This window comes from Phoxinus phoxinus (genome assembly GCF_949152265.1).
Source record: "Phoxinus phoxinus genome assembly, chromosome: 8".
Lineage (NCBI taxonomy): Eukaryota > Metazoa > Chordata > Actinopteri > Cypriniformes > Leuciscidae > Phoxinus > Phoxinus phoxinus.
Genome location: NC_136883.1, coordinates 4,812,693 through 4,834,266, shown reverse-complemented (window position 1 = coordinate 4,834,266; position 21,574 = coordinate 4,812,693). Strand labels below are relative to the sequence as shown.

The 21,574-nt window shown below is 39.0% G+C and overlaps 1 protein-coding gene across 2 annotated transcripts in view; it reads left to right on the top strand.

Moving 5' to 3' along the window:
* Positions 1-21,574, top strand: part of dvl3b (dishevelled segment polarity protein 3b) — a 45,914-nt gene that overhangs the window by 9,723 nt on the left and 14,617 nt on the right. For both annotated transcript variants that reach the window (XM_079620047.1, XM_079620046.1), the window contains exons 2-3: positions 11,598-11,667; positions 19,037-19,161. In XM_079620047.1, coding sequence (XP_079476173.1) covers positions 11,598-11,667; positions 19,037-19,161 — 195 coding nt within the window. The remainder of the gene's footprint in view (positions 1-11,597; positions 11,668-19,036; positions 19,162-21,574) is intronic.

Sequence of the window (21,574 nt, the reverse complement as noted above, 5' to 3'; positions counted from 1 at the left end):
CCAATATTTCGCTGAAGAGACACTCGCAATCTGGAGATCACGGAGGGCCTGTCACCACTTTGTAAGGACCACCCATTGGCCCAACGACGGAATCCAACGGGGTGGGCGAAGGGATAATGCGTGTATATCTTTCCAGCGCTCCAGTGAAGTTCACTTAATTTATTAGAATTTAGTTTGAATATTACTTTAGCTCTACGCTTAATCTGACTCCAGTTTCAAGTGATAATCAAATTTAGATTGTGTTTCTTATTAGAAAATAGTCATAAATATTGATTATGAATTAATTTAGATCTTTGGTTATTCAGAGTTTCTTATCTTTCATTTATTTATTCATTATGGACCCAATGCCGCACAGAGATCACGTCGGCCACGTCGTGTTTCTCACGGACACAAAACTTGTCAGTTCTGAAGTTAGTCAGAGGATGTAGGGTTAGCTAATACCTCTTAAGTCGGTTGCCTACTGCTCACTCATACAAAAGAGTGTAGTTGATTTTAGCCATTTCCATACAACTTGCTAAATCAGTAATAGACAGAAATCAAAAGGTCTTCAAGATGACGTGCCTACTGCTCCATTCATACATGCGCCTTTAGTTTGACCTATCCTGCAAGATTTGCGGTAGCACCAGCCTCCTATAATCTACTAAAATAATGATTTCAGAAAAGTTCAGAATAAATCAAGATGTAACATTTATTTGTCAGGTATAAATGTATCATGCCAATTACACAAGTAATTAAAAGCCAATTCAGAAATAATAGATGCATGACATACATTTCTCAAAGATGACTCTAAAAGTAAGCAATGCATTCCTGACAGAGACACACAGAGGTGTGTGAGTGTTTTCCAACGGGAGAACACTGACACAACACTGTATGGGGGTTTTCCTGGTTACAGGATCCCCAAGCCAGCTCTGTTACCTAGCCTTAAATACCCAGACCAGAACAAAAGGGTTGTGCCAATATTTTCAGAGTTTGTTTTGGGTCAGTTCCTGTACCCCAGGGGGTAGCACCTGGTCTCGGGGGAGTGGGGAGATATCTTGAAGAGACATCACCCAAAGAGGAACACAGGATTTTCCTAAGTTCTTAATCTTTCTAATATTACCAATGACTGCAATGAAATTAAGACCATTTTACCAATCGCACTGAGACATCTAAAATGATACCAAACATGAAAAGGCAAAAACAATAGATTTACAAGATACATCATATGTGATATATAGGCATTCTTAGTGAACTTTTGGTGACTTGACTCAGGGGGAGAGGGGGATGCAGAGATAAGGAAAAAGTGTTTGGACAGGACAATGTCCTATGCTCTGTCTTTGCGATCTTCTGTCCAGGGTGCGTTTTATGGCTATATTGCAGGGTGAGTTTTATTTTAACAGGAAAATCAGTTCTTACAGACTCATAATGAAGATTTAGCTATGGTTTTCATCTGCCGTTAAATATGCGTCAACGGCCCAACGCGCTCGATGGCGCGGACATTTAAGGTGTGGATATTTGCTTCAAGTGATAGGCTTGGTGAGTGAAATTATATTTGTATTATCTTTCTGTACATGTCTAATTTTCTTTAGATTTTCTGTCTAAAAGTGACCAAAAAGACATTTAACTCCAGCTCACCATCCGTGTCACCAAACTGCCCCGTCTCTGTACGCATGGGTCAGAGTTTGCGTTTGCACATTTTCCCGCCAAGTTTGTTTTTATAAATCACAACTTATGCGTCGGAAGTGGCGTACGCCTCTCTCAGGGCCTGTTTTGTGCGTACGCAGCAGTTATAAATGAGGCCCCTGGACCGACAAGTTGTGGTTAAAGCTTGTACATTACAGCTCATACGATTAGGTTTTGCCCAACGGATTGGCAGGTACGGCTGGTTTTATTTATTTATTTATAAAAATCATCTTATGAATCCCTCAGTTCGTGTCTCATATGAACACGAGAAGACCATTTAAATCACAGGATTTGACACATTATGGTAATTGACAGATTGCAGGGCATCATGATCTGATTACACTGCAGCTTAGTGTCTGTAAATATCAGAAAGCAGAAGTCATGATAAATGAGGCCAAACACACAAACGTTGGTTATCTAAACGGTCCCAGTCTCACCAGCACCATTTTTTATCAGGCTTTTTTTTTTGAAGAATGCTAATAAATATCATGCAATACTGATACGTTTTATTTAGTAGCAAATAACCTGAGCAATCAGAAATCTTAAGCCGGATGTTAAATATTATAACTTATGTGGTCATTCGTATGCTAATTTTAAACAATACAGAGATTGCTTAAATATGGGTATTTTATTAACTTTTTTAAGCTTACTTTTTGTAAGTCCTACTATAGCATAAACTTTCCTTCATTTCAGTTGGCCAGAAATGTAAAAATTATATCACCTTATTGATTTTCATGAACTATTCAGGGGTGCATTTCCCGTACAACTATATAGCTCGCCGCTTAACTACCATAGTACGATGCATCATTGGAGAATCAACTAGCTATTCACGACTGTTTCCCGAAACCGTATGTCGCAAACTATCGTTCAACCACGTTGGTTTATGACGTCTCGCACGTGGTGGACTAATAACTTATTTTAATTAATCTGTTTGAGATCGAATTAACGCTAGATTTTGTCATATAAGTTACAGACATGGCATCTGAAGACCATTTCAAATTTTTCTCAGTTATTTTGCTTTATTACCAGACTCAATATTTGTCTCGTTCTTACATAGTTGAGCACGTTCGCACATGCGCAGTCTTCAAAAACGGTGCTTTAAATCTCTTGGCAAACTAAAAGACGTAAATTACATTTGTATGTATTCTAAATAAATAACACGGGTTGTACTGAATGTCAGCTTGCTTATTTTGCTAAAGATAAGGATTTATTCAGTCTACATCTCATGTAAACTAGAAACTATGCTTCTAACCACAGCTCCAGAGCTGTCGCTCCAACCACACAAGTTTGCGATGCTGTTTGCGAACGTTCGTTGGAACGATGGTTTCGGGAAACACCAAATCGTTGAACTATGCTGATAACGACGGAACTTGCGACCATAGTCGGCTAACGATGCTTTCGGGAACCCTGATTAGTTTTGTACCCTGAAAAAACTTTTGGTGCAGAAACAATTTTCATTTATAAATTGCTAGTAAATGGATTGTCTTGTTGAATCTCACAAGCATGGTTACTTGTTGTGCGACTTCATAATAATTTGTCCTGTTGACAGGAAGACATTATATTGAGTTTGGTGTAATGATTTCAGTTTTCATGGTGTGTCTCACACATAGCTTATGATCATATGATGTCAGCAGTAAAATGTTATCTTTTCAAGCGTTTTAACCCTCCACATAAACACACATAGACATGCACACTCATTATTAAGAACATAATATATGATCTCTCTCTACACGACGCTGACTTCATCCAGTGGCAGGAATGTGGCGTTGTGATGTAACACGAGTGCATGATGAAGCTGACATCACTGCAGATGTGTCATCAGTTTCAGGGAAGCGATCAGACTGTATCATATACTTGTTCTAATAAAAAATAGATTAATTAATAAAATAAGACTTTTCTATAAGAAGCTGCTATTGGTGAGAAGAGAAATCTTGTCGGGTATTTGATTAAACGGGTCACTGTTTTCATTCAGATAGAGCTAGGAATAGACAGCATAGATTTAGTGATGATAATGCTTGTGCATTGTGTGTGTGTGTGTGTGTGTGTGTGTGTGTGTGTGTGTGTGTGTGTGTGTGTGTGTGTGTGTGTGTGTGTGTGTGTGTGTGTGTGTGTGTGTGTGTGTGTCAGCCTCTCTCCTGGGTCTCTCTCATAACAGCTGCAAGGCCAGTAAGGCCATTAGCATCATGATCATCATTTTAGTACAAACACACTTTCACAGACAGATGGAGGATCCTGCTACAGTAAAGCTGCTCGCTGGTGAAACAGTAATAAATGGAGATTCAAAGGATTTTGAGTTTATTACGTGTCATACATTGATCAGGACAAGTATGTTTTCCCCATAAGGAAAGTCTTTCGTGATTTAATTTTTATTTTAATCAATTTAATGTATGAAATTTTTTAGGTTTGCGTGTTTTCCAAAACAGTAGTACTGTATATCTGTATATTCTTCTCACATGCAGTTCTCGAGCTCGGTTGGGGAAAAACATATTTTAGATTTTAATCATTATTATTTATAATTTAGACTTAAAGGAACAGCACCAAGAAGACAACACTTTGACTGGCAATTTTCAAAAATAAAATGCTACAAAAGTGAGGACCATATTCAACAGAATTACCCCATATTGACAAGACATGTCACGATCATGAATTGTCATGCAAAATTATTGCGATTTAATGATATAATTGGTACTTAAAATTGTATATAATAATAATAAAATAATATTTATATGATGTAATATGTAGACTGATTAAACCCACAAGCCTTCATTTCGTATGAAGTGCTTTAATTTGATTTATGTGGTCAGTGAAATTTAAACTGCACAATTATCGCCGTAATCTCAAATCATTTTGATTAGATCAAATTACCACATTCAGATGCTTAATCAATAGTTGCAAGAGACCAAGTGCGAGGAATCATTAGCCTTGTTCATTATCATGGAAGCAAAGACTGAAATGTTTTCTTGAGAGGGAAATGATCCGTAAATTGTAAAATTACAATGTTGATTGTGTTTTCACTGTTGGATTTCAATTACAGAGATTATTTCTCAGGTCGTATTGCTGAATTTGATTCTGTTGATTCTCATAGCACAGCTGGAAAACACACACACACACACACACACACACACACACACACACACACACACACACACACACACACACACACACACACACACACACACACACACACACACACACACACACACACACAGTAGACTTGCTCTCAGCATACTGCATCTGCTTATTAAGTGTTTGTTTTGGAGATTAGTAGTGGACAGATTGTGTGTGTGTGTGTGTGTGTGTGTGTGTGTGTGTGTGTGTGTGTGTGTGTGTGTGTGTGTGATAGTGTGTGCAGGATCATGAACATGGTTTGTAAGTTACACAGTTTATAACCACGTTTGATGCAGAAGCTGAGATTTCCAATTGATTTCCTGAATAAAAAGTGTGTGAGGGGTCACGTCACGTCAGTCTGGCAAACGTAAGCAGCGGAGAGCTTTTCATTTACAGGCCGACTTGTTCTCTGATGGAAGTGATGTTTCTTTAAAGAAGACTGACCTACTTTCCCTGCTTTATTTTCCTGTCTTGTCCTCTCCCTAGTCCTCACACGTAGTACAGTTCTTCAAGTGAGTTGGACAGTATTAGCATATTGTATGTGTGTGTGATTACCATGTTTTTAGCATTGTGTGTATTTTGGGTCTCTGTGGATTGCATTGCATCACTGGCTCATTGTCTGGCGGTTTCAGGATTTGGACGGACTGACTGCGGACTGAATGATGGATGAGCACTTTGGGAGTGCTTACATCCCTTTCTTTTCACTCTCATCTACTGCCATTTTCTCTTATATCCTCCTCCTCCTCCACATCTTCTGCTGTGGGAGTCCAGGCTTGTTTTCTGGACAAAATCTAATCATCTCAGGCTATGAAGAAGGAAGGCCTCTTCATTAGAGATTGGCTCTGCTTACAAATCAATGGGCCTGTCTACACACATGAGCCATCTGCACACACTGCCCCAATTCCACTGTGCTAGCCTGATGAAGGCTCTGTGTGTGTGTGTGTGTGTGTGTGTGTGTGTGTGTGTGTGTGTGTGTGTGTGTGTGTGTGTGTGTGTGTGTGTGTGTGTGTGTGTGTGTGTGTGTGTGTGTGTGTGTGTGTGTGTGTGTGTGTGTGGTTAGTACTTTGTTATTGCTAAAGTAGATGGAGAAATATGTAAGACACAAATGTTGGTATGATCTATGATGACGTTATGGTGCTTGTAATGAATGAAAAAGATCTTTGGCTGGAAACCCCCTCACAATTGATTTCCTGTCAGTCAAACCAGACTCGCTGTCACTCAAGACAGTTTGAATGTCACATGTGGGAGATGAAGAGTTCACTGAATCTCTGAAGAAACTTGCAAAGGTGTGTGGACGTCCGTCTGTCACTGAACATAGACTATTTCATTCATTTAATTTTTTATTTAGTTGTTCCAAAACAAAAAGTTCATGCTGGGGTTTTTCAAATGAAAGCACAACGACTCATTTGATGGTCATTTTATTTAACTACTATGCACTAACTTTGAATTTGATACAGTTTTTTACATAGTACATAGTAGTTAAAGACACCTAATATAAAGTGGGACCATATATAAACTGAACATGGTCTATAAAGCTTCAAATAGGTACATTTTTTGTATCTAGGACTCGTGAATCCACTGTGCAAATTGTTGTGTGAAGACAGTGATTCAATCATATTTTTGTCCAGAAGTTTCAAATAAATAAATAAAATTCTCAAATGAGATGAAGCATCTTTTATTTGGGAAGTATTTGATAATTAAATGCCGGTTATGTAATATCTAAAAAAAACTTGGTTATCGCATTGCTTCATGGGAGTGGGCGGAGCTAAAGAGCTATTTTGGAGAGTGTTGGTTTTTTTTACTCTCAATTTGGTGTAATGTACAGCATCATGGGTAATGTAGTTTTTTTTTTACCACAAATTCAGCTGTCAAACACGATTATTTTAAGAATAAGTTAAGTTTAATCATATTGTGATATATATACTTGTCACGGTTAGTTGAAATGAAGAAGACGAATGAATGCAGGATCTAAACACAAGCAGTATTTATTTACACTGAACTCAATTACGATACACATGTATATAACAACCTAACACACACAACGTAGAACTGACAATGACCAGAAACACACACACAGGGCTTAAGTACACTGCAAACAGAGGAACTAATGAGACTAATTAACTAGACACACCTGAACTCAAACTAATCAATACTGTATGTAACTCTACTGACAAACAGCAATTAACACACGGACAGCAAAACACAAGACTAGAAATACAGACATGAATGAAAACAAACCTAAACCGTGACAATACCATAACCATGGTCTAAATTTACTCATCCTATGATCAATGATTTTGGTCATATCGTCCCCCCCTGTTGTACTATTTATTCGAGTGAAAGTATTACTCATATCTGAGCAGTATTTCTGTTCTTATCCAAGCTGAGGATTTCATATGAAACTGCTTTAGGAGAAACGGGACCTCATGCTGCTAAAGGAATGAGGAGAGCAGAGAAGAAGAACAGAATGAGAAAAGGAGGAGGAGAGCTTCTCTCTGAGCCTCTTATGTCACCATCCCTGCTGAGTTTTTATTGCATAGCCCAAGCAGGATTAGAGTCTGCACTGTGGAACAATGTGAAATCCACTCACTAAAAGCAACAAAGTGCTCAGATTGGAATTCACTGAGAGCTGTCAATCATTGTGCTAATGCCAGCGTCTAGAGGCCTTTGGGATATAATCTTTTACTCACACACCACAAACACACACACAGGCAACTAACCTTATCATCGCCTGCCGAAGCTACCTATCTAGACGGCATTTTGGGCATCATCAACACAATCTAATCAAAGCTTAAGTTTTGGCTTTAAGGATCACTTTTTTTGGAAATTGGCTCATTGTCCAGCTCCCCTAGAGTTAAACAGTTTTACCATTTTCGAATCCATTCAGCCGATCTCCGGGTCTGGTGGTAGCACTTTTAGCATAGCTTAGCATAGATAATTTAATCTGATTACAACGTTAGCATCTTTCTCAAAAAAATTACCAAAGAGTTTCAATAATTTTCCTATTTAAACCTTGACTGCAGTCGCAATGATATTACGCAGCTCCTGCAAGTAGTCCCCAGCTAGGTAACTTCCAACGTGACCGGCACTGTGTTTGCGCTGCGTAATATCATTGCGCCTGCTGGTACGGCAGCACAATGCCTTGAATATTACCAGAGACAATTTATATAAGAGACATGCCACTTCCTCAATCCTCAATACAACTATACAAGTAAAACCCGTAACGGCAAAGATGGCGGTTGTATGCACATGTATGTCCCGCCCCTCCCGCTGGAAAGCCAATCATCTGCTTTTAACACTCAAGCCGGGAAACATTTAAGCCTATCGTCTGGTTCCACTGATGTATGCGCACAGTTGAGGTTTTGCCTGTTGGTGTCGTGAACCCTTGCGCATGCGTAGTAAAAGTATAACCTGTGGGGAAAAAGGCGTTTTTAACCTTATTTTGGGGCAAAGTCATCAAACTTTTTCAGCGATTTTTATCATATTTTACTGCTGTTTCTATACATGCGGTTTGTATGTCCCGATGACCAGTGAAAGTGCAGTTCTGCCCATTCATTTAGATAGGAGCCTGGTCTTGTTAGTCCGAAATAGCTGCCCGGAGGCGTTGCCAAGATGGCGGCCGAGTGGCACGACTTGCCTAAAAGGACTTTGTTATTACGCAGGAATGAGAGAATAGTTCCTAGCCATATCGACCTAGAAAATCGCAACTTTTTATTTTCTGTCGGTCTTAGTACACGATGTAACTACAGAAGAGTCAAGGTTTAAAGCTGCAGTCCGGCACTTTTTTGGGTTTAAAAATATCAAAAAATACATTTTTGAAAAAAAATGTAACCAGACAGTGTTCAAAACGATCTGCTTGCCTTACCTCGATTCAAAACGGTAAGCTTGTAATAATGATTTTAATTCTAGTGGTACTGGTGGATTTCCGCGGGAATTTCGAGCATGTCTTTGCGTCATTACGTCACTTCTGTACACATAGAGAAGGAGTCTCGGCTAGCGTGTGTGGATGATGGAGGAGATTTAGCTTAGCACTTGGTATGGCGGATCCCGAAAGTTTAAAGCGACAATCACCAGTGACAACTGGAGATTCACCAGTTGTAAAACCCAAAGACTTCGGACTTCAGAAAAAATATATTTTTCACGTTTTGACGTGATATAAGCAATCGTTAGATTTAATCAGCATGATATAGCTACTGCAATGCTTCCCCCCACCCCCCGAATTTGGTCAGAACAAAAGTGAATGTTACTTACTTGTTCAGATGACATTTGCCGATGAAAATTCTAATGTTGACACTTTCAAAAAGTATACTCTGATGACAGTACAGTATCCACAGCGACGCGGCAGCGACAGGTTCTCCTCAATACATTGTGTTCATCCGCGCTGTTTCATGCCGATTTACTACCCACGCACAGTTAATAATTCCGCGAATAACTGCAATTGCAGATTTCGAACAGAGATGGCGACAAAGAGGAAAAACGACGGACTGCAGCTTTAAATAGGAAAAATATTGAAACTCTTTGGTCATTTTTTTGAGAGAGATGCTAACGGTCTAATCAGATTCAATGATCTATGCTAAGCTATGCTAAAAGTGCTACCGCCAGACCCGGAGATCGGCTGAATGGATTCGAAAACGGTAAAACTGTTTAATTCTAGGGGAGCTGGACAATGAGCCTATTTCCAAAAAAAGTGCAGTGTTTCTTTAAGAAGAATTTAACGATACATGCAGCATTCAGAATTTATCCCTTTTCTGTATGTGTGTATTGCACATGAAAAATCATAAGCACAAACATATTGGGACAGCGGATGAGATCTTGGGCCTGAGAGGCTTTGACTCATCACTTGAACAGATGAGAATTCAGCAGAGACAGTCACTGTTGAAGGGTTTCATTAGATCAGCTTCATCTGGCAGGAAGAGAGAAAGTGAGAGAGAGATGATGTATGACACAAATAAAGCCCTGAATGTGGATGTAAAAAAAGATAAAACATCAGATTGTTTTCATAATGCGGGTTTGGATTCATTTGATACGAATTTAGCTTGATCTTCTGAGACCAGGGGAGGAAGCAGTAAAACAATCCAATCAGATCGGATTGAAGCTTGCTGTTCTCAAATGCTGCCTTTTTTGTGCGTGCAATATGCATCCGATGGTCTGTATGGAAAGAAATGCCATCTATCGCTGAGAGTAGATCAAATGAAACATGTCAGACCACAGGAAAGCATTCACACATGCATTTTTCTGTCAGCCAGGAACGCAATTGGCCTGTGTGCATCTATAGCACAGACTCAGTTTTGTCACCACTGCTTTGGCGTTTGGCATGAAATGCGTGTGATTAAAAATAGACGCCTGGCTTTGATTTATATAACATGAATGCAATCATGATCACTCAATTGATTTTTTATTATTAATAGATTACATGGTCTGTTTCAGCAAACCTCACGTGCTTTACTAGCCAGCTGTCTTTCACCCTCTTCCTCTTTGACAAAGGTTTCCATGGTGACAGGAGTCAGTGGGGTCAGCACCTTTTTAAGGAGCAGCTGGGAAGGGGGAGGGACCAGGAGGTGCATGCCGTGAATTTATTTTATGGGGGACTAAATTAACCTGTGTGCGTGTGAGGGGGCTTTTAGAAAATGGAGCTGCTTTACTTATTTAAGGGTGTTTGCTGAGTCAAGCCCCTCACTATTATTATGGCCTCTTTTGACATGAGCTAGTAACGTCCATTTAGCAACCAGAACCAGAAAACAATAGTAAATGCCCTAGCAACCAGCCAGAACACTATAGCAACTGCTTGCTTTAACAACCAATGAGAACACCTTAGCAACCACCTGGCGATGCCATAACAACCAGCAGAACACAACAGCAAATGCTTCGGCAACCAGCCAGAGCACATTAGCTAAGGAATAATTGACGACTGGTCGGTGAATTATTAGAAAATAAATAATGCACACGCGAGGTGGGAATGCGGCCACTACGTGAAGTGGGTGTGCATGATTTCCCAATAATTCAACGGGCCGGAGTCAATTATTCCGCTTATTACGGTTACCACACCTCAAGACATTGTTCAGATGTTGTATTTTTAGACATTTGTCAGGTTTTTGTCCATAAAACGCTCTTGTTTGTAGGCGCATCTAATCCGTTGCTAATTCCAAAACTTCATTTTAAAGCTAACGGAGGCTAGAGGCATTGATAGCATGACTAATTACATTACACTACACATTTACATTTGATCATTTAGCAGATGCTTTTATCCAAAGCGACTTACAAATGAAGAGCAATAGAAGCAGTCAAATCAACAATATGCAAATGTCGTGACCAGTCTCGGCTAGATCAACACAGCACACGTACCAAGGATGTTTTTATATAATAGATATAGAATAGTAAGTGTTGGTATTATTGAGTCAAATGTTGGCGAAAGAGATGCGTCTTTAGTAGATTCTTGAAGATGGCTAAAGAGAGGGAGATTAAAGGGATAGTTCACCCAAAAATGTAAGTTCTGTCATTAATTACTCGTTCCAAACCCGTAATACTTTTGTTTATCTTCAGAACACAAATGCAGTGCATCATGGGAGTGGGCAGAGCCTAATAACGCAAGCAGCTACAACACTATAGCAACTGAGAGGCATTCACAGTTTCTTCAGTCTAGTTTCTTTGTGTATCCGTTCTTTACATTTTATCTCGAACAAAACCATATAATTGTTTTAACTGATTTGACAAAATTTGTTATCCATGACAACTGCTTTCGTTTATAGTTTGAGTGAAAATCATGTTTTCATAATCTGTCACTCTGGTGAAACTTTCAACAGACCTGTCGTTTCATTATGTCTCTTCAGGGTGGTGAAGGAAGAGATTTCTGATGACAACGCCAAGCTACCGTGTTTCAACGGACGTGTTGTGTCATGGGTGAGTTACAGACTGCATAGACCTTCCTCATCTCAATTCTCCTGCTTGAGTTTCATTAACCTCAGAATGAAGCAGGGCCGTCCGTCTCGATGTTGGCGGTAAAGGTTTGATTAGAAGGCCCAGGTGTGAGGAAAGTGTGAGTCTCTGAACACGGGAGCTCGGAGATCGGTCAGTCAAGCGTGAGTGTGTGTTTGGATGCGGTAAATTGACCGCGAGTGTTTAGTGGTTAGCAAACATCTGCTCCTCCTCTGTCTGTCCCAGAGACACAGGAGAGAATATTAATGCGAGCTAATGGTATTTTCAAGGCCACTGCTGGAAGGAGATGCTACTCGAGGGGTCGTTCCCAACGGAAGTCAGCCACTGACTACTTTCATGAAGGGCTTTTTGTTCCACGTGGCAGTTGGCAAATATTTCTTATGATGGTCATTTCAATGGCTGCGTTTAAGTCCAGTTATTTATGCCGTTCCCTTGCTAACTTCCCTCCGTTTTGTTCACTCGGATGTACGTCATTGATTTTGTTGCACAAGTGCCCACTACTGGCAGAACCCTTGTGATCTGTTGTTTAAATGGAAAAAACGAAGCTCCCGATCTCTTGGAACCTGCTATGGAGCTGATTTATTATTTACAGTTTTTTTCCGTATTATTTTGTTTTATAAACCATTCTATATGCTTGTATGTATGCTTGGCCTGTTCAAAAATTTAATATAAACTAATATTAAATATTAAAATATTTATATTCAATATTAAAGGGTTAATTCACCCAAAAATGAAAATTCGTTCAGTAATTACTCACCCTCATGTTGTTCCAACCTCGTCAGACTTTAGTTCATCTTCAGAACACAAATTAAGATATGTTTGATTAAATCTGAGAGCTGTCTCACTCCGCCATTGGCTTTTAGGTAATCTATAAGCCATCCCAGAAAGTGACTACAGTGGCTCAACCATAAGTTTATAAAGCGACGAGAATACTTTTTATGCGCAAAAAAACCTCCTAAAATAACGACTTTATTCGACTATTAATTTTCTTCTGTGTAGGCCTCTGAGTGAGTTCACGTTGTGTAACAGCGCAGCGCTTCTGGGTTGTATGTCAGAATGGAGGCTCACTATTGGCCAGCATCACAAACATGACCAGCGTCGGCCAATAGTGCGCCTCCATTCTGACATACAACCCAGAAGCGCTGCGCTGTTACACAACGTGAACTCACTCAGAGGCCCACACAGAAGAAAATTAATAGTCGAATAAAGTCGTTATTTTAGGAGGTTTTTTTGCGCATAAAAAGTATTCTCGTCGCTTTATAAACTTATGGTTGAGCCACTGTAGTCACTTTCTGGGATGGCTTATAGATTACCTAAAAGCCAATGGCGGAGTGAGACAGCTCTCAGATTTAATCAAACATATCTTAATTTGTGTTCTGAAGATGAACTAAAGTCTGACGGGGTTGGAACAACATGAGGGTGAGTAATTACTGACAGAATTTTTATTTCTGGGTGAACTAACCCTTTAAATATTAAAAAATACACACACTTATTTTATCAAAATGATAAAAACATCCAGCTTTAGGTACCTACAACAAAGATTAAATGCGGTTAAATGTAAAATTAATGCCAATATCATACACTAGAGTATTGTGGGGTGGGCTAAATTAAGCGCAATCTGCTGTGACGTCACAATCATGGTGCATTGTGGTTTATGGATCTGCCTGAAGTCTACTCTTCCTTGGTCAAAATCGAGGGGTCGAGGGTCTGTCCGAATAAACTTCCCTCCTGCGGGACGCTAATACAATGGACTAACTAACACATTAATAGCATAGTACCAAACCACTTCAACTGAGACACCAAACTGTTGCTATGGTTGTTACAATATCTAGTCAAGTCATCTTCATTTATGTAGCGCTTTTAACAATGTCGATTGTTTCAAATTGGCTTTACAGTGATAAACGGATAATTTAAGGTAACAGATTGTTTTGGCTTTATAGCGGTTCTTGAATAAAGATATTTTCCAGCTAAAGTTAGTTTTGATTGATTAACTTCCGTCGCAGCGATCATTAGTTATTAAATTAGAGACCGCTAAGACGACATCGTTCTCTCTACACAGACTTTAAATGTGAACCTGTTAGAAACGCTGGAAATGCTCACGTGCGCATTAAGAATTATTTCTATAGTTATGCGCATTTGAATATATGTGCGCAGGTTTGTAATTCCCTAAAAACCAAGCCTTAACAAACTACTTGTCTGGCCTTAAAAAAAATTATACAGAATTGTATCACTTCAGGGTAGATAACGCGAAACTGAAATTATCCCGACAACACTTTATCTGTAGAGTGGTAAAGGGATCCTCCATAGGGAGAGTCTAGTTGGCACTTCAGCACTGCGTTGTCATCGGGTCCAGACGAAGGTCCTTCATCAGATCTGGATACGGCCTGGATCCGTCAGGCTGCGGGAAAACCTCCAATGTCAGACATCCCATCACGAGTGACTCTTGTATTCCACACACAGCGATAATTTAGAGGATTTAGTCTCCCGTCTCTTCCAACGTGGCGTTTGTGAATGATTCATCAGTGTGTGTTATTCCATAGAGCTGTGCTGATCCAGAACATCCTTTTCAAATGAAGTCAAGTCCCACTCTACACTTATTGGCATTGATGGTTCCATGAAGAACCTTTAACATTTTCCATTGCAAAAGGTTCTTCAGATTATTGAAATATTCTTCGTACTATGATGGTTCGCTACAACCCCCCCTTTGGAACCTTTATTTTTAAGACTAAACAGTTTTCAGTTGGCCTTAAAAAACCTAGAAATATACACCTGCACACACACACACACACACACACACACACACACACACACACACACACACACACACACACACACACACACACACACACACACACACACACACACACACACACTTCTGGCACTGACTCACCTGGCAGCACAATTTCAATGCACTTGCATTCCACTGTATAATTTACAGCTGAATGCACATGTAAAAAAACACACACTTACACATTCCCTATTATTTTTATTCTATAGTCAGTCAGACTCACACCACCTCCCTCTGATTGACTTTTTTCCAAACACACACACCCTGTTTTTTTCAGCCAAGAGAAACAAACAGTTCCTCATATGGATTAAAGCGCACACACACACACACACACACACACACACACACACACACACAGAGAGAGAGAGAGAGCGGCTACATAGCCAGATCCCTGTCTCTCAAATCTCCCTTTCCACGGAGAAACACAAGGTGTGCTCTTTATCGCTGCTTTACTCCCTGCCATCTTCAGATGCGCTTTTCCAACGCGGCGGCCAGGAGAGACAGGAACCTGGAGCTGGGGATATATGAGCGTCCTTTTACTGCCCCCGTTTCAGATTCACACCAGGAACTTTCCCATGCAGAGCTGAGCCTGTGGAAGCTTTCGGGCTGGGAGGGACTTGGCTCTGTCCGTCAAAGAGAGATAAACGTGTGATGGAGCGAGGAACATCTAGTGGTCAGAGCGGTACTGCAACCTGGTAGTGCATATCAGCTGTTTATTTAAAGCTGTAAAACACATGGTTCTGTTAAAATTTGATTTAATATTTGGCATCAATCAGTTAGAATTAGACTCCTGCCAACATGAAGTTCGATAATATATTAACCTTTTATGTAAAAAAAACTAATTTATTGTTTTTATCAGTGATCGAGGACCCCTTGGTTAAGGGTTGGGATAAGGTGATATTTGCTTTTGTCCCATTTAAACTCCTTACATATAGCATACATATATATATAAATCAGTTCTACAAGATATGGATGCCCTCTTTAGACTAGCCTGGGCCTCATTTTTATCCTTCATTGAAAAACATAAATTTTATATTTGTGTATTTGAATTGCAAATAAAATATCCATCCACTTGGATTACATAAACTACATAAACGTATAAACTTCACTCGATTTCTGCACTCGTCATGGCTTAGTTTATTAACTAATAGTTTGCATTTATTCCAATTGCTTAGAATCAGCATACATCTGTTCATTGTTAAAACAATGAAATGTATTCAATTAAGAAGTATGAACATGGTTAAAATATGGCTGGCTGTAAAACAAGCAATATTCAATTAGTTAAAATGAGATTGAATCAAGTAGGATATATTGATGATACTGTATATAAACCTGGTTATTGTGTATTTGAAAGGGTCCTATTATGCTTTTCCACTTTAGTTATTGTGTGATGTTGCTGTTTGAGCATAACAAAGATCTGCAAGGTTACAAAGCTCAAAGTCCACTCCATAGAGAGATATTTTATTTAACAGAATCCTCTTTTCAAGGACTACAACGAACGGCTCGTTTGGACTACAACATGATTTTTCCGTGCTTTATGAAGTCATAATGTTCCTCATTTAAATAATCCCGCCCACAGAACACGCAGAAAAGCGGACGAGGCCCGGATGACCTTCTGTTATGTCAAAGAGAAGCTGTTTTTTCCACAACTCATTTGTTTGACCTTCCTAAGGCTGACAAACTTAGAATGGGTAAAATTAATTTTAAACACTGTTCCTGAACATTATAATCCCAATGTTTATCTGTGTGCAATGTTTACCAGAACCATACAGTTTCCACTTTGTCGGGGCAATCTGTTTGTGCAATGACATCTTGTAAGTATGTCTTATTATTTGTAGTTGCGTTTTCTATTGACAGTTGTAATTATACGTTTTATGTTGTTGATGCGCTCGCCTGCTAGCCAACATTAGTGTTGATATAGTGTTGTTTACTATAGCTTTTGTAAGCTCTCGCTTTTGTAAGGCTGTTCACTGCCCCTTAGGAAAATTAACCATGTTTTTGTGATCGAGTTTTCCGACAAAGATCATGATTAAATGGTGGATAACATCGTCCTATAATGTACAAGAAAAACATACCACTCTGAAATGTCCTTGCTTACAAAATCCGTGCATGAAATCCGTTCTGGAAGCTCCTCTTGTTCGTTAACATTGTCAGGGTCTGAATCGGGTTTGAAACTGCCGCCATCCTTTATATTTACACTAGAGCAGAACTCGTTGTTATGGAGGGACGGGACATTTCCCAAATACACGCTGAACGCTGCCAATCACCTCACACTTGGCCAGCTAACCAATCACAGCACATTTTGTATTTCGGAAGAAGGGGCTTCATCGAAACCAGAACTAAGCCAGTCCGGGCCAAACTGGGGACAGAGGAGCTGTAATAATGTAAAATATGTGAAAAATAATCAAGCATGAAAGCATAATCTAGTACACCCCAAAAACAAAAGCAAGACTTCGTAAAAGGGCATAATAGAACACAATGGGCCCTATTTTAACGATCTGAAACGCAAGTATCAAACACGAAAAGCAAGTAACTTTGTGGGCGGATCTCGGCTCTTGGATCCCGACGCAAATCTAAAATGTGTTGGTCTGAAGAAGCTTCATTATTCATAGGTGTGGTTTGGGCGTAACGTGCAATAAACCAATCAGAGCGTCCTCTCACATTCCCTTTAAGAGCAGGCGCACTTGTTCCAATGCGGATTGCTATTATAACGGCGGATTTGCCAGCGCACGCCAGGAGCGGTTCACAGCCGAGGAGACCGACGTTCTCGTCAGGGCCGTAAAAGACAGAGAAGTGACATTGTATGGGGATGATGGGAGAAACCACCCAAATTAGCTTCGGTTAAACAGGCGTATAATAATTTGGGTAAATATGTAATCTAGATTTATGCCTATTTTTTTCACATCTTCATGGACACAACAATGATTTCCCTCGTGTGTAAATATTTTTCCTTGTAATAATGTATGATTTGCAAAAATGAAAACTGCTGCGTCTGTTTATATTAGAGAATCAAAGTGTATGCGCGTTGTTCACACGCTACATAATGGGCAAGCACGCGCCCTTAAAATAGCAGATAAGACTATCGCGCAACGCGCCACTGTCTTTAGACTGGGTTTTTCCTGGTCAGTGGCGGAATTGTTTTCTAAAACTGCAGAATAGCACCAGGGAACATTTGCGCCGGTACACGCCTCCTCTTTTCACTGCACCGCCCCGGGAGCGCAAGTTCATTCCCTAATTTACCGACGTGCGTCTGTGGAGGGAAAAGTCCGCTGTGCTCGGGTGCAAGTCAATTGCGCTGGGTGCAAGATAGGGCCCATTTAGTGAAATCTTCAAATATGTCTTGAGCCCAAAAAAACTGAGTTTGCTCAAACTTGCCAGGGTAGGAACTGAAACCGGCTTCATTCAACAGGCGTCTGGTATCTTGTTTATTCTTTGTCACTTTTATTTGTGGGTTACACTACACAGCGTATGTGTGACAGGGAAGTTATTCTGTGTGTTTCTGGTTCTTAAAGCACATTGTCTTCTTCCATGTTGGTTGTGATTGAATTATCTAAGTGAAGTCACAGGGTGAGTGAAAAACACTCCTGAAATATCCCATGTATAACAAGAAGATTCAATCAGATTTAGGGTGGTGTTGGGACTCCAATGCAGCTCATTGTGGTCTCACAAGAGGCTCTCTGTTTGACCAACAGGATGTGAATGCTCTCTTTCCTAGAGACTCGTAATGATCATTACTACAGGGTTCATGGCTCCTAAACTATGACATGCCTGCCGTGCCCTCAGAACTGCGGATTTTAAAACATGGAGAAAACTAAGCAGGCAATACACTTTTATAAATGAAGGTTAAATACAAGTTCAGCTCTATCAACACCTTTACAGTAATAATTGTACAATGGAAATCTATTGCACTGGGATAAACACAATTTTCTAAGTATAGCCACAAAACTTAAATGTCATTCTCTACCATTGAAAAGTTGGAGGTCAGTGATGTCTTTGTATTTTTTTGGAAAGAAATTAATAGTTTTATTCAGGATTAAGGATGTATTAAATTGATTAAAAAATTTTAATTCATAAAAAAGCTGTTCTTTAGAACTTTATATTCATCAAAGAATCCATAAACAAACGTATCACGGTTTCTACAGAAATAATATGCAGCACAACTGATTTCTAAATGTATATTAATAAGAAATGTTTCTTGAGCAGCAAATCAGCATATTAGAATGACTGGAGTAGTAATGTGTTGGAAAATCAGCTTTGATAACAGATATCATATATATATATTCGATATATTCGAATAGAAAACAGTTATTTTAAAATGTAGGCTAATAATATTAATGTTTTACTGTATTTTGATCAGTAAAACATTTGAACCCTTGGTAAGTAGCAGAAACTTTGTTCAAGAACATATAAAAATCTTACGACCCCAAACTTTTGAATGGTGTGTATACTGACTGGTCAGTTAGCATGAGACATGAGGCTTATCAAGGATGCCCCAGATGCTGTAGATAAGCTAATTTCATCGTCTCTCTCTGTGTCTCTGTACAGCTGGTGTCTGCAGACGGCTCTCATGGTTCTGACGGAGGATCTGTGTGTGCAGACGCTCCGGCCGAGCTGCCGCCCCCTCTGGAGAGGACAGGAGGCATCGGAGACTCCAGACCCCCTTCCTTCCAGTCAGTAACTCTACAGCTGTGTGTGTGTGTGTGTGTGTGTGTGTCTATTAGCTTGTTCACCAACATAAAGTAGATTCAATTCTATTAGTAGTGATGCACCAAAATGTTTTTTGTACTGAAATTTTCATTTAGCTTAAAAATATAACAAAAATTAATATTGATTTAATACTTTATGTAATAATCAATTAATGAATAAAAAATGTCAACATGCAAATATTGTTTACATTGTATACAGACATTTACATTTCACACAAGGCATTTTTATATCAACTTTTTAATGATATAATTGTTTCTATTCCAATTCGTTGTTGAAATATGAACATTTAAACAGTAGCTATAAAAAAAAAAAAATCTTGACAGATTTATTCAAACTTCCATTAAATAATGAAGGCATTCATTGCAGGTAAAGTAAAAATATTATGAATTTGTGATATAGCCTAGTACATATATTTAACAACATACTCCTCTCTGTGATCTGGAAGATATCAATGCTAAACCGATACACCGTGCAGCCCTACATCCGATGTAGAGAGTGATTTGAAGACAAGAAAGTATGACGAGATATGAATATAGACCCCAGTGTGTTGTGTGCCTCAAAATATTAGCTTCTGATAGTATGAAGCCGATCAAGTTAAGCCGCCACTTACAGGTTTCACATCACAAACACAATGAGAAGTCCGATGACGTAGTACTGTATTAATTACAATGTTTCAAATAATTCCTGTAGTGTTTTTCGAGAGACTGAGACGGTCTTTATTGGTGCATGTACTGTAGGTGAAGGGCTTGAAATATCGTGTGTGATTTGATCAGATAGACGCTCACTGGAGGTGGTTAGGGACCGGAAGTGCTCGGTGTTGACTTGCTCTCATTATCCTTCAGTCTCAAAGGCACCAGTTTCCTCTAATGTGAGCTAATCAGAGCCCTAACCCAGAGAGCGCTAGCACGTCAATATCTTTAATGACATCTGCCGGATCACAAGAGGAGCTGTGCGAGTCTCAGAGCTGTGCGTTTACGCTTTCCAATAAGCCGAGGACCCCATTACTTGTAAATCTAATCAACCCTACAGACCCTCGTAGAAAGACACGCTCATCAATATAGATTGATGTTTTACCTACAAAGGCATCGACTGCTTTAAGTGCTTGTTTTGATGGGACTGTGGAAGTGGTTAAGTTAAGAAAGAGAAAGACGTGGTGGAGGTGAAGCATTATTAGGGCTGCACAGATAATCAAATTGTGTTATGGCCTTTATTAAACTGAAAATACTATAGTTTCATTTAATAAATGATATTGTCAAAGCTCAAAGTGAGTGATTTTTTCCTTCAGGGTGTATTATGATCCATTGTTACTGTCTTTTCACACTTGGTCTCAGAGTTGTTCATATTTTTCAATGTAAATTATGTATTTTAAAAAAATATAATATAATAACTTAAAGAGAGTACACTTTCATGACTGTTTCTTAATAATTAGACTTAAGTATGTTAAGTAACTTAAAAATAAATGTGTGTTTATTTAAATAAATAATTTACCGTAGTTGTTTTAACTAACAAACTAAAGCACATGTAAAGTACTTGAATATTACGTGTTATTCAGGATTACGTTTAAAGTGAATGTATTTTAAATGTAACATTGCAACTTCGTCATTTCAAATATATTTAATTAAATATGCATGGCATACAAGTGTCAGTAGAAATTATATTAAAGTATATTTTAGTTACCATAAATGCTTGAGCAGGACACTTTTACCATAAATATAAAGATGTACGTAAGTCCTACTTAAGTGTGTCAAAAACACTCAGCTAAACTCGTTCAGCTAATTTAACTTTAAACTATAATACATTTTCATTTAATTGTAAATAACATGCAACAAATAACGGATATATTATTTGTTTGATTTCAAAGGTGCATTTGGTTCACGGCTTTATTGTTTATTGAATTTTTAAAAAATCCCTATGAAGAAATTGAATGAGCAAAATACAAAATATAATAAAAATAGTAATACTAATAACCCAGGGCGGTTATTGTTGAGCTCTATTGTGATTTTAAATGTTTATGATTTCACAGTTCAAATGTCACACTTAATGCTTGTCAAAATAATACCAATGTGTTTTACTTTGACAAAATCGTGCAGCCCTTTTTATATAGATGTTGATGTTGTTTTGCTGCCTGCATCAGTGTGTAGTTTTTGAGTTTTCCCCACATGTCTGTTTGTGGCATTGTTGGTCAGTAGGTCTCTTTATCTGCGTGTAACCACATGTGTGTGCATAGTTGTTTGTCCTGCTGGTGTTTCCTGTCTGTGTGTGTGTGTGTGTGTGTTTCCTGTTCTGTCTGTCGGGCAGCATGACTCCCCTCTGTGAGTGTGTGTGACAGTGTGTTTGTGTCCAGGACAGGTTAATTAATTATTCATGCACTGTGAG